The sequence below is a fragment of the Chelon labrosus genome (genome assembly GCF_963514085.1).
Source record: "Chelon labrosus genome assembly, chromosome: 23".
Classification (NCBI taxonomy): Eukaryota; Metazoa; Chordata; class Actinopteri; order Mugiliformes; family Mugilidae; genus Chelon; species Chelon labrosus.
The window spans coordinates 19,601,231-19,621,576 of NC_140356.1; the positions used below are offsets into that span (position 1 = coordinate 19,601,231).

The 20,346-nt window shown below is 40.3% G+C and overlaps 1 protein-coding gene across 1 annotated transcript; it reads left to right on the top strand.

The window, feature by feature from the left end:
* Positions 1–4,075: 4,075 nt before the first annotated feature.
* On the top strand, positions 4,076–8,753 carry LOC311508910 (arg8-vasotocin receptor-like; the record flags this gene model as incomplete). The annotated part of the gene is made up of 2 exons (XM_084573900.1): positions 4,076–5,039; positions 8,470–8,753. 2 exons carry the CDS (start codon positions 4,076–4,078, stop codon positions 8,751–8,753), a joined length of 1,248 nt encoding a protein of 415 aa, XP_084430026.1.
* Between the last annotated feature and the right edge of the window lie 11,593 nt (positions 8,754–20,346).

Here is a 20,346-nt window from a genome sequence, read left to right on the forward strand (position 1 = left end):
TGCAATCCTCCTAAATATGGATGAAACCAATCACATCATGCAAAAACTTATCGTAATAGGATGCAAATCAAGCACAATGATTTGCATCTCACAAAGATGAGTACAAACTGATGGGAAAAAGATGTAAGTGACCAAAATGACCACAAAGAAACAAAAACAGACCAGAGAGAGCGATGCATGAATGGAAATAACCAAAAACAATGAGCAAAGATAGACGCAAAACTGCTCCAAACAGAGATACATTTCAAAGGAACCACAAAAAAACTCAAAGTAATGACGAAGAGATGCAAAACCAACAAGAACAAGAGTCAAAATGGCAGCAGAGCAACACAGAGGAACCACAGAAAGATAAATAAATGAATAACAGAGCAGAAGGAGAAAAAACATGTAACCGACCAATGAGTGGACGGACTGGACGATAATAAGACACAAAATGTCAGAAATGGACCAGAAACCGGCCACAAGACAGATGGAACTGACTAAAAAGAGACACAAGATGAAGACAAACAGTCTCAAATCAATGGAGAGATGCTAAATGATGATAGAGTAATCACATAAACCAACTAAAAAGTCAAATGTCACAAAACAGATCAGGAAAAGATGCAGCTTGAGTGGACGGATCCAACAAACACACAAACTGACAGAACTGACTGAAAAGAGACACACAAGATGGACACAAACAATCTCAAACCAGCGGAGAGAGGTTTGAATAAATTCATATAAAGAGATGCTAACAATAAATGGATGCAATCAACTACAAAAGGGACACGATAAAAAATATGGGATGCGACTGAGGAGATCAACAAAATGACTCAAAGCAAACAAGATGAGGTGCCGACTAAAAGGATGAACGAAGCAGACACATTATACAAATATATGCAAAAGCAGATCACACAGAGACGGAAACAAACGCAACAACTCAAGGAGACAGAAACCAGACGCCAAAAATAAATATTGTATAACATAACACAGTATGAAGGTGTGTTTTATATCGGGCACATCCAACATGTAGCCTCAGTTCTTATCAGCGTGTAGCCCTAGCCTGTGGTTGTTCATCATCTCCATGCCAGCCTGACAGCTTTCATAATCACGCTGTAATAAATCTATAACTTGTGACAGGCCCAGACCATTACCCACCATTGTTTTAACCACAACACGTTATGTAACGGCCGGCATCGGCAGCCGGCTCAGCCTCCGACATGAAAAACACAGTTGGACTCTGCGACTTGAGCACCAAGCTCTTTGCATATAGATTGAACATTAAGATACTAAGTTGTGGCCTTGTAAGGCAGCGAGTGTTTGAAACTTAACGCCGGCGTCAGAGGACATTACAATTCCCAGAGGGGGAAACAAGGTCACATGAAGCGGGAACTCTAAAACAAACTATCTGAGCTGTAGGTGACATGAAACAATAAAATGTGGGTTTTACACTTTGGTTTTTGAGTTTAATAAAGAAACAAGGATTCTTGTATCTTCTTCTTGTCACATTTCATCCCACATTTCATCCCAACTCATCTTTAAATATTGCATCCTATGCCTTTTGCGGTTCTTTTCAGTCGTTTTGAGACATTTCTTGAACTAATTTTGATATTTTTTTGTTAGTTTCTGTCACTTTGTGGTGATTGTCTTCAGTTTGTAGTTTGTTTTCTTTTTCAACTCATCTGAAACATGATGAGGATTAGATATCTTAGCATTAAGCTTAGCTGAGATTTAGGTGGAGTCAGACACTGCCAATGACCGAAGACGCTACACTGAGCTTCAAAACTTCAGGAAACATATGGGTAACATAAGCTAACCTGTTGCTGCCTTTAGCTTAATGCTAATGTATCTGATCTTCACTGACTATTTGAATCTCTTTGTCATCACTTTTCTGAAACAAGACAAAGATCAGATATGTTAGCATTAAGCTAAAGGCATCGACAGGTTTGAATTAGCCGGGAGTCAGACACTGTCAAGATGGCGACGACCAGAGACGCCATGCTGAGCTTCAAAACTTCATGAAACATATATGGGTGACATTAGTGAGGATTCCTCCATCTTTTCTTTCCCCCAAAGACGATGTTTGTATCCTGCTCTCTCATAAGTGACCCGTGATTAGCATTTGTGTTTTTATGCTAAGCTAACCTGTTGTTGCCTTTAGCTTAATGCTAATGTATCTGATCTTCACTGACTATTTGAATCTCTTTGTCATCACTTTTCTGAAACAAGACAAGGATTAGATATGTTAGCATTAAGCTAGATGCAACAACAGGTTCGAATTAGCAAGAAGTCAGACACTGCCAAGATGGCGACGACCAGTAGACGTCATGCTGAGCTTCAGGATGCTCATATCCTGCTCTCTCAAACGTGACCTGTGATTAGCATTTGTGTTTTTATGCTAAGCTAAGCTGTTGTTGCCTAAAAGATGTTAAATCATTTGTTCTTTATGAATGACAGAGTTGGATCAGAAGATTGATGCTTTGAGGCTTTTATTTATTCCAGTTTTCCGTCTGCAGAAGTTTTTTCTTTTCCAGTCCGTCCTCAGCAGTTTGTTTTAAACGCTGAGAAAACAACTGCTGCCTCTGAGGTTATCAGGTTATCTGCACATAAACACGTTAATGCCACACAGACGCACAACACACACACACACACACACACACACACACACACACACACACACACACACACACACACACACACACACACACACACACACACACACACACACACATTGCATGTGGTGGTTAGAATAAAAGCTAAATCAATATCCAGGTGTTTATAAGCTGCATTCCAGGCATGTTTCTCTGATCGTCTCCAGTTTGAGCAGAACGTATTAGTCAATTAATCACTTAGATAATCAGAACCAGCAGAGTTCTACGGTTCTCTGGTCCCCGACGGAGATTTGCTGCTCGTCTCTGCTGTTTTTGGACAAAAATGAGACATTTGCAGACGTCACCTCTGGCTTTTCTGACGGTAAAATGTTTTAATGCTGAGGCCGTGACAGGGACAGATGAGGAAACGCTTTGGGATGCTCCATTTAACTCCTCATGTGAAGAAAACACAGAAGAAGCTCGTTCAAATAAGCAGAAAACACATAATTAAAATGTAAGACGTAGAATTAATAGGTTTGATCCTCTAATAATTTTGCACTTATGCAATAATAAGTAATAAGATTTGTATTAATTACAAATAAACATCATCTCTTATAAACTCCTAATGCTGCATTTTTAACATTTTTCTTTCAAACCATTAAAACTGAAAAATCTGTTAATTTTCCTAAAAGTAAGAAATAAAAATCACCAAACTGGGAAATAGCAGCTACATGCTAATGAGATCTAAATCATTTATTTATATATTATTTAATATATCTTAGGTTGGTGTGTCAGGGTGGTTGATGAAGATGATTTAAAAATTAAAAAGACTAATACACTTATTTTTCGACAACTTAAAAATTGGATATTAATAAAAAAGTAGAGAAATGGAAAAATAAAATAAAATAAAAATATGTAATTATTAATTATTAATATTGTAATATATGTCTATTTTTTGTGTGTTTGCTTTTATTCTGGTCAGACTTCTCCTCCATGTTATTTTTCAGCAATGATAAAAATATGATTTAAATAAAAATAAGTCTGAATAAAATGAATCTAATTATTTATATATGTATGTATGTATACATTCAGACTTATTTTTATTTAAATCAGAGTGCTTCCTCTCAACAGGCTCCACTTTATCCTGAGTGTTTAGTGGGTGGGAGGCTGAGAGGAAGGGTGTGTGTCTGGTTTGGGTATAGTGTGTGTTTGTGTGTAGTGAGTGTGGGTACGGGGGGGTGGGGGTTGGGGGGGCTGGTCTCTGGTCTCCGGGACCGGAGCCTTTAAAAGAGGCTGCATCTGCTGCACCGCGGCTCAGGTTCACGCGCCACGGAGAAGAACAGCTGATGGAGTTTTGTGTTTCTGTTGACGCGCTTCGTCTTTGTGCTTCTCCCGGTTCATGTTGGAACAACCGAGGAGTCTGACAGCCACGGTCTCTGCTCCTCACGGTTACGCACAGACGGGCGGGCAGGCACCTCCGTGCGCCCGGAGGAGAGGCGGCCACCATGCTCTTCCCCTCGGAGAGCTCCTGCAACACTTCCAGCTGCGCGGAGAACTTCAACTTTACGCTGGAGCTGGAGACCGGTACCGGTGGAGCGTCCCGGGACATCAGCGAGAAGAGTAACGACACGGACCCGTTTGGACGCAACGAGGAGGTGGCCAAGATCGAGATCACTGTCCTGAGCCTCGCGTTCATCGCGGCAGTCGTGGGGAACGTGAGCGTGCTGCTGGCCATGTACAAGACCAGGCGGAAACTGTCGCGCATGCACCTGTTCATGAAGCACCTGAGCCTGGCCGACCTGGTGGTGGCCTTCTTCCAGGTGCTGCCGCAGCTCTGCTGGGAGATCACCTACCGCTTCTACGGACCGGACTTTCTGTGCCGCATCGTGAAGCACCTGCAGGTCCTGGGCATGTTCGCCTCCACCTACATGATGGTGATGATGACCCTGGACCGCTACATCGCCATCTGCCACCCGCTGCAGACGCTCCAGCAGCCCACGCAGCGCGCGTACATCATGATCGGCTCCACCTGGGCGTGCAGCCTGGTCCTCAGCACCCCGCAGTACTTCATCTTCTCCCTGAGCGAGGTGCGTCCCGGCTCGGCCGTCTACGACTGCTGGGGACACTTCGTGGAGCCGTGGGGGCTGCGCGCCTACATCACCTGGATCACGGCCGGCATCTTCCTCGTGCCGGTGGTCGTGCTCGTGCTGTGCTACGGATTCATCTGCCGCACGATCTGGAGGAACATCAGGTTTAAGACGCGCAGGAAGAGCACCGGAGCGGTGGCAGAGTCCGTGAAGAACGGGATCCTGGGCAGGAACTCGGTCAGCAGCGTCAGCACCATCTCCAGAGCCAAGTTACGCACGGTCAAGATGACCTTCGTGATCGTGGTGGCGTACGTGGTTTGCTGGGCGCCTTTCTTCACCGTCCAGATGTGGTCAGTGTGGGACGAGACCTTCTCCTGGGACGGTGAGTCACTGTCAGGATGTCTCTTATTAGCAGGAATTCAGATGTCTGGGTTGGGGCAGTTCAAAATTCAGAGGATATTAACAAATAAATAGACAGAAATCATAGCTGAAAACGTCTCAGCTGTCATAAGTTGTTTTATTTGGATCATTAAAAGTCTGGAGGAGGATTTACTGTTTAGAAACATTAAACAAACTACACAGATGTCAGTTTTATGTGGTTAAAAACCCGTTTGCTATTATATTAATCATTTTAAAGTGTAGTCTTTGTAATCTGTGTTAATGCAGTAAAAACCTGAAACTATGATTCACTCATTAGAATATTTAAATCAATACAGCAGCTAATAAAGGCTAAAATGTTCATCACTACTTTGATTTATTTATTTTTTTTACATTGTTTTGTGCCTTAAATCCTCTTAATATAATAAATACATGTACAGATATATTTTTATCTGAAAAACCTAAATTATTTTTCTGTTTAAATACATTTTTGGTCAATCAAGATTATTAGTTCAGGCCAATTAAGCTTTGACAACCTGCGTTTGCTGAATAGCTGTTAGCGAGGTTAGCTTCACTAACTTTTCATTGAACAAAATGATCTTGAATTAATGGTGAAGAATATTGACAAGGATGGAAATAGTAGAAAAGTTAAACCACGGCAAACTCAACTAGAAAACAAGCAACTTGCTCGTCACGCCATGTCGTAACTGTCTTAGTGCGTTAGGCTAACGCACAAAGACAGAAAACGCTGTTAGCGCTGCATTAGCAAAATCATTGTTAGCTCAAGTCTTCGGTAACTTTTAACTGAATTAAATGGTGAACAGCGGTGAACTGCGATGAGTGTCAGGAGAGAAATAAACAGAAGAGTTGAAAAAAATGTAGAGAAAAGTCTTGGAAGGTAATGGTTAGCCTGCTAGCTGCTAGATGGGAGATCACCAGCTAGTCGTGCAAATATCGTCACCAATGCTGCGTTCACACTAGTTGCGTTAGAGCAAGACGCTGTAAGAGATTGTCAATGGAAGCTGGCAATACGACATCATCACTTGTCGCTATGCTATGCTACACATGAGCTAGCTGCAACTTTTTTTTGACAATTTGGGTCATCAACCAACCAAATGAGTTGGTTTCACCAGTTAACTTGAAAAGACATCAAGCAGAAGAGCTGAAAAACATTTTAATTGAGCTAATGGTTAGCCTACGAGCTAGCGGTTCACCGGGTAGTCATGCAAATATCGTCACCAATGCTGCGTTCACACTAGCCGCGTTAAAGATTCTCAGTGGAAGCTGGCAATATGATATCAACACTTGTTGCTATGCTACATATAGAAGAAGTTGAGCTAGCTGCAACTTTTTTGACAATTTGGGCCATCAACCAATGAAATGTATTGATTTCAACTGTTAACTTGAAACAATGTCAATCAGAAGAGCTGAAAAACATTTTAACTGAGCTAATGGTTAGCCTGCGAGCTAGTGGTTCACCAGCTAGTCATGCAAATTAAGTCTCAAAGACACCAAGTTCCCAGTCGGCACCTAACCCAGCTTGAAATTTAAGATTTAAGAGATGATTTAAAGGTCTGGTTTAGAATCTGAAGTAAAGCATTTGTCTTTGTCAGTTATTTTAAATCTTTAAACCTGTTTGGATTCATCATCTTAAATCTTTCCCATGTGTCAAAGCGTCAAGGATTCTGACTCTGAGGAACTACTTTTCATTTAAGTGCAGACAGGAAGGGATAGTTGTGAGTAATGCTTTTACACTTTTTGGACTGAAGCTTCTGTTCAGAAAGTTCAGGTCTGACTGTGTTTGGGCCAAAAGCAGAGAAGGAGACCTCAGTGTTCCAAAAAATAATAATAAATGTATTGCTGTCAGGATCAGAAAGCCTCTGACAGCAGCACTTGGACCATCATGAGTCACTAAAACTCCTTTTGAACGCAATAATGAAATTCTTCAGATGGGTGAGCAGCTGTCTCGGGCTGATGGAGGCAGGTTTTCATGGACTCTGAAGCTGCAGAATAAAAATCACATCTGCACCTCCGTCAAGGGGGAAAAAAATTACACAGCTCTGACTGCACGTCTGGAAATATGAAAAACATGTTCCTATTTTAATTTATTCTGAGGAGCAGCTTGAGTTCCCAGTTGCAGTATTTCCACGTTTTCCATGCAACTCAACGCAGCGATCCAGGTTTTATGCACAAATAACAAATAACTTTAGTCTTTAATTAATCTCAGACATGGACAATCAGTGTTCTGAAACTATTTATATGACCATTTCTAATTAAACATTCAAAAAAAAGCACAATATGTGAGCGCTTTGTACACCCACCATCCACCCTGACCACCTCCTGCAGAGTCCAAGTCCAAAAAAAACTTTGGTTCTCTGTCTCTGGTCTCAAATTTGAGCAATAAGGTGCCAACATGGTGCTTTGTGTAAGAGATATACTCACATCCAATCTACAGAGCTATGATCAGTCTTTAGATATCACACACTATAAGATTTTATCTGCTGACTGCCAAAACATTTGATTTATAGGGACTATAGCATTAGTGTAGCTATATTTAAGCACTTCTTGTTGAGGACAGACCATTTTTATGACTCTGGATTTGGGTCGTCTGTCTCTGCTCTGAAACTTGAGTGCTTTGTACGCCCAGCATCCACCCCGACCACCTCCTGCAGAGTCCAAAAGAAGACACAACTGGGTTAGCAAGATGTGATTAAATGCCAACGCTGGAACAGATTGACTTGTGTTTTCACCAGTTTTCAGTTTTGATGTTTGATTATTTCCTCCGCTGTACCCAAACCTGTCGACTTCATGTTTTTGAAGAATCTCGATTACGAGTTTAAATGCAACCTAAGTCTACGGGTTGTCAACACGTAAAGGACCAGCGCATGGGCGTTGGTCGCTTAACCTAGCAATAGCAAATTAGGACGTTGGGACTTGACAAAGGGTAGGAGCCCCCCGATTGGTATTATGATTTTACAAAGACGTGTTTAATGGAAGTAGCTACATAATTGAAGTACATGCTTTGACCTTTAATCACACATTTTTTGTCCCATATCATTGACTAACCTTTAATATTTTGCTGCAAATCAAACAGCTGTGAAATCTGTTAAATATTCAGGAAGTAGTGATTATTTTAATTGGCTTCACAGACTTAATAGGGATTAGGCGCCAATATGGCCGCCGCACATTGAAGCATTGCTGCCGCGAACTGCATTAGCCAGTGAAGTATTAACATATACTTAATCCTGCCGATAACTACGTCCAACTATGACTCCAGGGTGACTTACTTAGCTTTACAGAAGTTATGTTTTTGTACCATAAAGTCAAAAATGATTCCTATAGCTACGTGAGAAGCTTCAGAGCTATCCTACAACTCCCTGGAGGGAAAGAATCTGAGAGCATGCCTAATAAACGTGTTTCTTATTTCCACGCAGACTCTGAGAATGCCACCGTGACGCTCTCCGCCCTGCTGGCCAGCCTCAACAGCTGCTGCAACCCTTGGATCTACATGATCTTCAGCGGCCACCTGCTCTCGGACTTCGCCAGCAGCTTGCCGTGTTGTGGCCGCCTGAGGAACAAGTTCCACCAGCAGGACTCGGACAGCAGCATCCGCCGGACCACGCTGTTGTCCCGCCTGCAGGGTCCGCGGCTTTCCGAGCCGTTCAGAGACGCCAACCCTACCCCCAAGAACTGTCCACAGGTCCCGTCTGCATCCTGACCCCCTGGGACACTCAGAGGGTGTTTGGTTGGTCGGGACGAAGCAGAAAACAGTTTTTAATCTGCTGGTTTGTTGCAGAGAAGGAAGGTATGATCTCATCTGAGGGTGCGGTCACACCTACACTTTGTTTTCTTTGGTCCAATCCGGAGCGGAAAAGTTTACTCGCTGGCAGTTTTTTGGTGTTGGTCTGTTTAGGTTCACACGGCTCTGAGAACATGAGTTATAATAAATCTTTTCAGTCTGACTGGAATTTTTTGAAGGAGGGTTAGACGCCGTCAAAACAAATCCAGTCACTTTAGCTACGTGAATCCCTCGTGGAAAATGCCTGAACATGAGCAAACCAAACACGTAACACTGGTGATAATGGTATTGTTTGATGAAGGGCCAAGCACATTGTTTACCTGAACCCCAGGAGGAAAGAAAACACTTTTACACTTTTACTATAAACTGCAGCAGGTTTGAACGTATTCCACTTTGAATGCATTTGAATTCTGTGTATTTGCTCAGTTTGAAAAAAAGGTTTACAAGCTAAAGAGTTATTCAGTATTCTTCTTATCAAAGTACACCAGTCTCCTAATATATAACTGCTTTAATATGTAGTTTAATTTCTTAAAAGGCTCAATAATTCCCCTAAAACATCTGGTGACTGTAGTGCTCAGATTTCTCAGACGTTGGAAACGCACAAGAAGAAGAAGAGTGTTGAATATCACCAGCTGATCCCTTTAACACTAACAAAACAAAACAAAGACATATAGAAATAATTATTTGCAAGTGTCAGTCACTATTCATGTCTCTTAAAGGATACTGTAATAACACTTTGTCATAACGATGGACTAAGATTTCAACTTCTGTCTCTGGTTTGAAAGTTGAGCACTTTGTACGTCCACCATCCACCCCAGCCTCCTCCAGTGAGGTGCCAACATGGTGCTTTGTTTAAGAGATATACTCAGATCCAATCTGCAGAGCTATGATCAGTCTTTAGATATCACACACTATAAGATTTTATCTGCAGACTGTCAACATCCTTTCCCTGCCAATAAATAGCTATATTTACGTAATTATAGTTGAGGATTGGGGTAGATAATGGTCCATTTGATTGTCTCTGGATTTGGTTCTCTGTCTCTGCTCTGAAAATTGAGCGCTTTGTACGTCCACCATCCACCCAGACCTCCTCCTGTGGACTTCAATGAGGTGCCAACATGGTGCTTTGTTCAGTCACAGAAAAACATAAATAAGCCAGCAATTACGTTGACCTCAAACGTTAGTAGGTGTAGCAAGTGATTATGTTGCACTCAAACAAATTTAGTTAGTACAGGAACATATTTTCAAGGACTCACTTTCATTCACTTTCAGTTGTTGTAATGTGTCCCTTATTTAGCTGTAAGAATCTCACATGGTGATAATATGCTAGCACTTTGTATCTGTCAGTGTTTTGCAGAGGTCTGCTGCCCCCCAGTGGCCAAAAAAACAATGACTACAGCTTCAATTTTTTATTTCAAAGCTAGCTTGACCAAATGCTCTGCTGTTTATTTTGACTCTGATTTACAGAGTTTGTAGTCTATGAGATCCTTTAACCCCTTTCTGCAATTTTTTTTTTTACATTTTTTTTTTAAATTTTTATATTTAAAGCTTTACGACGTCTCATGTAAACTTTACAGACACACCGTTAAACAACTGTCCTCTTCAATTTAAGCAATTAACGTCGACGCATAGATTATTTAATATATTTATCTGAATAAAAATATGACACAATGAAAATGCAATCTATTATTGTTTTAAATAATTTTACATTTTTTGACATATTGTACATTTTAAGATTTTCCAGGTGCCTTTAAAAAGTTTGAAGATATGTACCTAAGCACTTCCAATCTTCCAATCTGTAGTTTAGAAGCTGTTAATGATTTTGAGACATGTATTTATATATATATATATATAGATATATATGATGTATACATCATTATATGAATAAACCGCTGCAGAGAGGGGTTAAAGTTGCGGCTCTTACTCACATGTACATAAATATATTACAGTCACAACACCCTTGGACGGTACTTTCTAGCTGACTGATTGTTTTGTGTTCAAAAAAAGTTGAAAACGTGTTTAATGAGTTTACATATTTAAACGATATTTTGTTTACGGTTTGTGACGACGAAGAAAAACAAGCAAATATTTGCATTTAATGAATTGGAAGCGGAAAGAAATCGAAAATTATTTCAGAACTGTCTCTCGTGTAAATTGTGTTTTCGTTTGTAAAAGTGTGGAACTGCAAATACTTTAAATGTGATGTTCAATATACTATATGTTGTTAATTAAAAGTGCACTTTGTTGAATATAACACTAAACCTGTGAATATATATTAATATATATTTGGAAACAGGATTCATTTTCTCTATAATGTACAGTTGCTCATACACTCATGCATTGCTTTGCGTCCGGATCTGTGTTGACGTGTTGTTGATGTTGAAGATATTTTACCGATGAAGTGTATTCTGTCATCTGCATACTGTTTTATTATATGTTGTAAAGGAAGATAAAAGCGGTTCCTTGTACCTTCATGTGCATCTCTGGTTTCATTTACAGAAATATTTATAAAATAAATTATTGACAGCTCTGAAAATAATGAACGGGATGAACAACGAAAACCTCCCATTTCCAGTTTGAAGCTATGCTAAAGGTGCTAATGGCGCCACTTTGGTTACTCTCATCCAGTGATGATGCTAGGTTTTCAGGGGCCCCAGACAAAGATGTACATGCTCTAAAGACTCATTTATAGCACTGTTGGACACAGACGTCATAACCTTGCAAGTCATTTATACTTGTGCAATCGTCAGTTTGGCTCGCTCTGTAAAAACTTCAACCAAACGCTAGTTGGTGCTGTGTCGGGTTCATTTTTCTTTCTACTTCCTGATTCACTTTCAACAATGGCGACTGAAACTTTGGCTGAAACTTCGCTGAACATAGAAGTTAACCTTTCCTCCATGAGTTCCATCGTTGTTGATCCAAAACAATCATTTCGAAAATTGCGGAGATGGAGAAGCAGTTGTAGTACATAGTTATATTTCTGGTCCACATTAGGCTACGGCGTTCGGGTCTACGTAACCTAAACCGCCTATAACCCCCAGTCTGTCTAAACTAGCTAAATCTATCATAGGGTAAATTGATGGAGGCCCCAAGGGAAGGTTGTCAATGGACCGTAGGGCCTTCATAGGTTTAGGGGAAGGTTTATGGTTGTCGTTGCTAAATATTCCAAAAGGTAGGGGGGCCTCCTTTTCATGTTTTTTTCATTGGGCTCCAATGTTGTACTCATGTTCCACTGAGGATGAATCTTAGTCTCTTCCAGTAGCATCACCATGACCTTCTGTTGGTTCTGAATGAAATGTTTTTCCATGAGATTAGTTTCATACGCTCATATTCCCCAGATGATGAACTGTAAAAGCTTTAATGAAAACCTTTTCCCTCCAGGATATAATTTATCTCCGTGTTTGGTCTCCACCACTTCCCAAAATATACGTCTCTTTCGCTGCTAAAAGCTTCGCTATATATTTAGACCTTTTCTTTCTTTTCTTTCTTTTTATTTATCTGCAAATGGCTGCAGCCAAAAACAACAGAGCACTCAGAGTGAAGCATTACAGCGACAAAAACAATGAGCTAGAACTCAGAGCCTGATAACGAGAGACGACAGACGATTACAACGTTAGCGGCGTTAATCACCTGTTCTGTGCAGTTATTACATCCAGCCCTCGATGAAGTCAACTAAAAAACAGTCTCTATTTTCCATTTCTATATTTTACCAGATGAAAACGTTCCATACTGAAGTCTGACAGATCCTGGAGTGAGTGCAGGATTAAAAAAAAGATGCATGTTGCGTTGTTGTTGGCTAAATTACAAATTTATGCACAAACTGGTTTAGTAAGAGATGAATATTGTGACTCTTGCATGAGGACTGTGATGTAACAGCTGCCTCTCACTAAATTCAAATGAATTAATGAATAAATTAAAAGAATATTACTGAAATTAAATGAACATATTAAACCGAGGACCTTTTTCTCTCTGGGATATCTTGGGTTTATCTTCAGATTAAAACACTCCCTCGCTGGAGGCACAGCGACGAATGAGAGTTTTTGATTTGTTCTTTCTGCAGGCTGGAGGCTGAAACCCCTGAGGTGTGATGATGAAAGGAACCAGAATGTGCTGCCTGTGCTAACTTGATTAGCGTCGAAGCACCGTCCCAGTCGCAAACCTGAAGTTCAACAAGTTCAGCTCGACCACGCTCCAGGACCACGTCGCCCCTACGGACAAATGTTTTGTCTGATGTGAATGTAAGAAGCAGGAAAACAGACCGTTGATCCTGGTCGTCTTGGACCTCCGGGGGGGCACCCGGCCTGGCTCAGGTAACCCAGGAGTTGACGTAAAACAGCTGAGGGGGCATCTTTCTTTAATTCAACCCAGACCCCGGCTGGGCCCCGACCCCCAAAACATCCTGAGAATGAAAAATATGCATCGATGAACCAGAAATCTTACATCATCATCATCATCACACTGTATTCATCTGTTACACTCATTTATCTTTTGTATTTTGTGCTAATGTTTAGCTTAACGTTCATGTGACAAATTAGTGACTGAACTATAAAGTTCGTACTCCCCGGAGGATGAATCTCATTCCTTGTGGTGACTCTCTGGCTTTTCTCTCATACTTTACAATCTGCTGGTTTTGACTAAAATATCTAAAGACGTGTTGGATGCATTGCCCTGAAATTAGTTTCCCCAGAGGATGAACCGTATCAACTCTTCCTCTCTATTAAATAAAGCCAGCTGGTCCAGTTGTTAATGAAATTAAGCTAAATATCTGTTCCACCTCAGCTGGCGACATCACCAAAACCCCTGGTTCTTGTTTGTTGCTGTTTTTTCTTCCAGCCTGAGTCTCCACCAAACTCCCAGCCAGGTGTTAGATCGACACCAGAACCTCCTCCCTGCTCTCCTGACACAACCCTGACAAATTATCTCACCCCTTGAAAAATCTTCTATGTCTCAGAACCAGCAATCACAACACAAGTTATTCTTAGCACCTTGTGACCCCAGGGTACATGCTATAAATCTTAGGAGGAAGAATCTATCAGCTCTGCCGGGACAGGACCAGCCTGGAGGATGGAAAGAAATGTGAGAATATCTAAATCTAACTGAATGTGGTGTGTTAGTGAACCCCACGCATTGGAGGTCAAGGCCACTCAGAACCTAAACAGCTGGAAGTGAATAAGAAATGTCTGCTTACTCATTGCTTCCTGTCCGCTTTGTAGGAATTTCAATTTAGAATCAATCACGTCGTCCACAGGGGACAGTGTTTATCAAAGAGCTGAATGCAGGAACTCACAGAGAGGAAGCGCATTGTTAAAGACAGGACGTGCAGATGAATGCAGCAGAGTGAGGCCAGCGCTGGTTAAAAAAAATAAAATTTAAATGTGCAGCTTTCATCATGAAAGACGTCGGGTGGAGTCCCATCCTGTGCTCAGGCTTTAAGTGGCCTCTATCTGTCCATATATCGCCCTGACACCGTTTCCTTTATTTGCATTCGGTCCATCTTCTTAAAACACAAACATCACCACATTCCTCTCTTTCTCTTTTCAGACCTCATTCACATTTACAATGATTCTAACACTTAAGGGTCAACCATGTGTTTTATGTGTTTAGTTAAGGAAGGAATATGGTTGTTGGTTCTATGTTTATGTTTTTCAAAGGCTTTAAAATAGTGAAACCACCAGAATGAGTAGTTGCTTTGTGTCTCTTTGTGTCTCTTTGTAGATGTTTGTGTCTCTTTGTGTCTCTTTGTAGATGTTTGTGTCTCTTTGTGTCTCTTTGTAGTCTGTGTCTGTAGATGTTTGTGTCTCTTTGTAGATATTTTGTGTCGCTTTCTACTTGTTTTTTGTCTCTTTGTAGTTGTTTTGTGTCTCTTTGTAGTTGTTTTGTGTCTCTTTGTGTCTCTTTGTAGTCGTTTTGTGTCACTTTGTTGTTGTTTTGTGTCTCTTTGTGTCTCTTTGTAGTCGTTTTGTGTCTCTTTGTAGTCGTTTTGTGTTTCTTTGTAGATGTTTGTGTCTCTTTCTAGTTGTTTTGTGTCTCATTGTAGATGTTTGTATTTCTTTTCGTCTCTTTGTAGTTGTTCTGTGTCTCTTTGTGGTTGTCTTCTTGTAATAAAGTCTCTTTGTAGTTGTTGTATGTATCTTCTCAGTTTTGTCTGTGTAGTTTCATCGTTCTGTTGCTGCTTTGTGTCTCTTTGTGGTTTTGCGTCTTCCTCTTGTCATTTTAGAATCATTTGCAGTAATTTTACATCTGACTGTTGTTGTTTTGATATTTGTTTTAAAGTTTCTCTGACTCTCTGTACCTGGGCCCAGCTGTCAGAGTTCACCCTGCTGGAGGCAGAAGCATGGATTACATTAGTTGTGTCGTCCTGGGGCAAAGGGGGCATAAAGGGGCATTAGTCACGTTTCTTGTTTGAGAGTTAACTCCAGGAACACACTTCCTATTTTTCAAAAAGCCACATGAGACAAATTCTGAAGAACAGATTACAAAGGACTATTGAAAAGCACATTCTACGGTCAGTCTTTGAACTCCTATGAACCTTGACGACCCCCAAATCACATATATCATTTTTGGAATTTAGCGCCTCTAAAGTAGAAGATTAACCTCCATCTGGTGGCCTCGGTGTGGCGGACGGATTCAGTCAAAATCTAGTTTTTGTTGAGCCCACATGTTGTTGTTACCGTTCCCTGTTCACACGTTCATTTCACGCTATAAAAAACATTCAGTCACAGCCTCCTTATTTTCTTTGAGAACACTTCAAAAGGAAGGTCCTGTTATTTTTAGATTTATCTCACAGCAGTTGTAGATTTACAGATTTCCAACTTCAGATAAGTACCTTCGGCCTTCCTATAAGCCTCAAGCATCTGTTTGTCCCGGCGGGGGCCTGAGGTCTGCGATACGCCAACCACTTCCTGAATGCACTTGGCACGTAAACAGTGGAAGGGCTCCATCTGCACATACGTGACATTTGGAGTGTGATTGCCTTAAAACCAAACCTCCCCGGGGGGTTGAGAAGGTTCAGGACGTTTTCTGCTCCATGTGTTTGTCAGAAATCAGGACAAAATTTATTTATATCCAAATGAGCTAGCTAATTAACAAGCGAACACACGGTAAACACTTCAAATGCTAAACAGCGACGTGTTAGCATGATAACATGTTTGTGTTTTGAGCTAATTATCAGCGTTTACAATGTTTGCATTTTTAATTTAGCATATTAGCATGTCAACAACACGCTAACTAAACAGCAACATGTTAGCATAATAACATGTTTGTGTTATGTGCCAGTTAGCTGCGTTAACATGCTACACCATAGCATATTAGCATGTTAACACTGCTAACTAAATAGCAACATGTTTGTGTTATGTGCTATACGTTAGCATGATAAAAAGTTCGTGTTAACATGCTAATAGCCCATGCTAAATTAGAATGTCAAATATAGTCAACATGACACTCGCTAAACAGAAGCATGCTAACTTGAAAACATGATTGTGTTTTGTCCGAACTATCAGTGTTGACATGCTAACGTGCTAAACTAAAACAGGGCAAAAACCACAAATGCTAAAGAACAATGTGCAATGTGCCAGTTAGCAATGTCAATATGCTAATATGCTCAGTTAAAATGGTAAACACAGTAAACATTTAATCTACAAAACAGCAATGTGTTAGCATGATAACATGTTTGTGTTTTGTGCTAATTTGCGGTTTTAATATGCTAATATGCTACACTAAAATAACAAAACCACAAGTAGTAAACAACAACATGTTAGCATAATGGTACACATGGCAAACTGCTGCAACTGCTGAACTGCAACATGATACCCTGTTAGCTAATGTTTCTTTTTGTGATAACTGGTAAATGCTAGCATGCTAATATATTAAATACCGATTCTCTTATTGGACAGATATTTTCTTTCTTTTCCAGAAAGTAAAACAGACCAGCTCTGAAGCTCACACCTGCCTCCATCCTCATAATTTAAAAACACTTCTGCACCCATCAGTCACGTCAACAAGTGATATTAATCCTCAGGGATGTTCACAGTCACAGAAAGGTTAAGATATACGAGAGGTGCTCGTTCACAGGTGCACACTTAAAAGAAGGAAACTGAAAATGCCAAGATGAATTAAAAAAAAGATGCAGGCACCACAGAATGACACAGCAAACGCAAAGCTGATGTTGAGTACGACTCTAACATCTGGGGGACGTCCCGATCAGTGTGTTTGGAGGCGATAATGATGGTGGTGTGCGTTAACGTGTCACCGTGAGTTTAACTGATGAGGTTCCTGTGAAACATGACTGGCAGGATGATAATCAGAACCACCAGCAGGAGATGAGGGGTCGCGTTAAATCACCCGACACTGAACCTTCTCCTGAATAACACGAAGGATTTAACATCCTCTGAAGGATTCCTGGAGGTTCACGGTTTGATAAGATGTAATCACTGGATATGTTTCTGCCTCTTTTATTTGTTTTCAAGATACTGAAGATACTCAACATTTTTACCATGTTTTTCTTTTGCAAGTGGTAAAACACGCAGAGGAAAAAAACTCAGTAGCTATAAATACAGAAACAACAAAATGTAAACAAGCTCGCTGATGCTCAGCTGAGACGCCGTTCATCAGTTTTAGCCTTTAAAACAAAAGCATCTGACTAGAAGTAGTTTTCTGATTGTTTAATGATTTATTTAATTGTTCCCCATGCATGTTACGTGTCTTCATTTCCTAATTAGTTCATGTTAGCATGCTAACAAGCAAAACAAATATAGGGGCATGATGACATTAGTGCTGTTTACCATATGCTAGCATGCTAATGTGCTACTAACATGGCAAACAAAGGGAAGTTATGCATGTCAACAAGTTTGTGTTTTATGTTAATTAGCATCTGCTAGCATGCCAATCAGCTAAACCAAAAGGCAAAATGTACAAGCATACAAGTGGCTTTAGCAATATAACGTGATATAGCACGCTAATATGCTAAGCCTTCTGCACTTGTTAGCATTGTCAATGTGAGTGTAAAGCTACCTAAAACCAGACTTGCAAACACTGCTACTTAGTTCATGTTAGCATGCTAACAAGCAAAACAAATATTAGGGCATGTTGGCACGATAACATGTTTCTTAACAAAGTCAACGTTTGCATGTCAACAAGTTCCTGTTTTGTGTTGATTAGCATGTGCTAGCGTGCCAATCACCAAACCAAAAGGTCATACTTAGCATAAAAGATGCTAAACACCGACATGCAGTGTTATTTTGAGCTATTATTGATACGTTATAGCATGCTAATATGCTACGTTAAACAACAGACCATGTACACTTGTTAGCACTGTCAATGTGAGCATAAAGCATTGACTCTCTAAAACCAGACCTGCAACGACTGCTAATTAGCTGATATTAGCATGCAAACAAACACATATGGGTCATTATATGTTTATGTTTAGTGCTATGTACTAAATGTCAGCATGCTAATGCGCTGCTAAAATGGCAAACAACCAAAGTTTGTGTTTTATGCTAATCAACATGCAAATTAGCTACAGCAAAAGGTCAAACTTAGCATTAAAGTGGCTAAACACCAACATGCAGCGTCGCTCTGAGCAACTGTGGGTGTTTTGTGTTGATTTTATGTAGATTAGGAAACATTAGCATGCTAATACGCTAAACTATGGTGAAGGTGGTAAACACTACACCTGATACGGTTGTTAGCGCTGTCAACGTGAGCATAAAGCATTAACTCCCTCACACCAGACCTGCAAAGACTGTTCATTAACGCAGCTTTTACATCTTACTTTAGTTCGAAATCAGACTTAATGCATTTGACAAACTTAGAAAGTGACAAATAGCTCAAATTAATACTGTAAATAATGTTCGACTATCATTTTTTGCTGCTACAACAGGACCACGCGTTAACGAAGGACCAAATGTCAGCCTATCCGTTTATGTATCGGTCAGTGGAAAATCCAGCTCCATCATATTTGACTTGATGACAGCCGGCTGAGGATGTGAACCTTATCTGACAGTAAACAGTGCGGTGGAAAGAAGCCCACATAATCTGATCAGACCCAAGCGATCTGAGTCGGCTGCATCCTGTGTGGGCGCTAAAAGGGCCGTTCCGCAGGTTCATTTAAGATCTCCATCATCAATTTCAGCAGTTCAGGCCACGTTTATGCTCAAAGGTGCAGATCGGTTCTTTCCAGGTGTGTGTGCAGGGAACTCATCTGCAGCTGCCAGCGGCTGCATCCACTCAAAGACAGAATAAACTACAGCATATCCACCTACGAAGCTAACGGCACGGATTAACTGATAAAACTGGATGAATTGTTTAATACCTAACATATTAAAAATGCATAATGTCAAGATAAGAAATAAAAATTTAACTGAGAATATGTCCCCTGTTGCATTAACTAATAACAAATCGGTGATAAATGTTAAAACAGCGAGCATGTGTAATTTAAAATCCACTAAAACAACCAGAGGAAGTCACGTTCTGCACAGAAACAATAAAGTAAATGTATTAAGAGGAGGCTTCAAGGATAAAGGATGACAATAAGATTTAAGGAGCACATTACATTACAGGGTATTTTATGAGCAAAAGCAATATAGGTGCTGAAAAACACAATTAAAGGAGATAATTTGCTTAAAATTAAACTAAAAGGGAACAAGTTTATTATTACGGAACACTAACGTCCCCGGAGAGTGAGGGAATTTAATTTCATGTGCAGTGCTCAGATGTAATCAAACATTTGGATTTAAATAAATAAATAAATAAATAAAAAGTGGAGCTATTTTGTGCTAAAGGTTAAAAACATTATTATATAGTAGTATTATATTTTAAGTGGGAGACGTTTCACTGTGAAAAACAATATGTGGAGAACAGCGCTCTCTGGTGGCTGAATCAGGAAACTGCAGTATTTAATATTTTACATCTTAAGCATCTTTGTCTCTTCCTCTGTGCTTTTAGCTTCTATTATTTAGTCCTTCCTGTTTACATCAGTGTCATTTTGTTGTACGAATCATGAATATTCATTATTTGCAGGTAGAGGACAAGAAAACAACAACATGTTTGGATTTTGTAACTAACTTCATATAATGCTCCTCTGACCCTGCACAGATGCTTAAGATGCTGCGATGCATTCACACATTGTGTAAATGTCCTTATCTTGCAGTTTGTGGCTCTCCTCTGGAAAATATGTAGAAAGAGTTTAAAGTCCACCGGAGATCTGCAGCCTTCACCTCTGAGCCTCTGGGCCTCTGAGCCGAGGTCACACACTAGTTTGAACTTGAATATCTTCACAGATATTCGTGCTTTTATGATAAAACTCAGTGTCACTCTCCAGGGGTGAAGCATTAGACTTACTTTGCATTTATTTCTGATTGCTTTGCATCTGTTTGTGTTCACTTTGCATCGATATTTCCATCAGACGTGTCTCTGTGGTGATTTTGAGTCGTTTCTGTCACTTTTTTTTTATTACTCTGAGCTTCTTATTCATCTGTTCCTGTTGCTCTTACATTGTGTTTTCTGTCCATTGCAT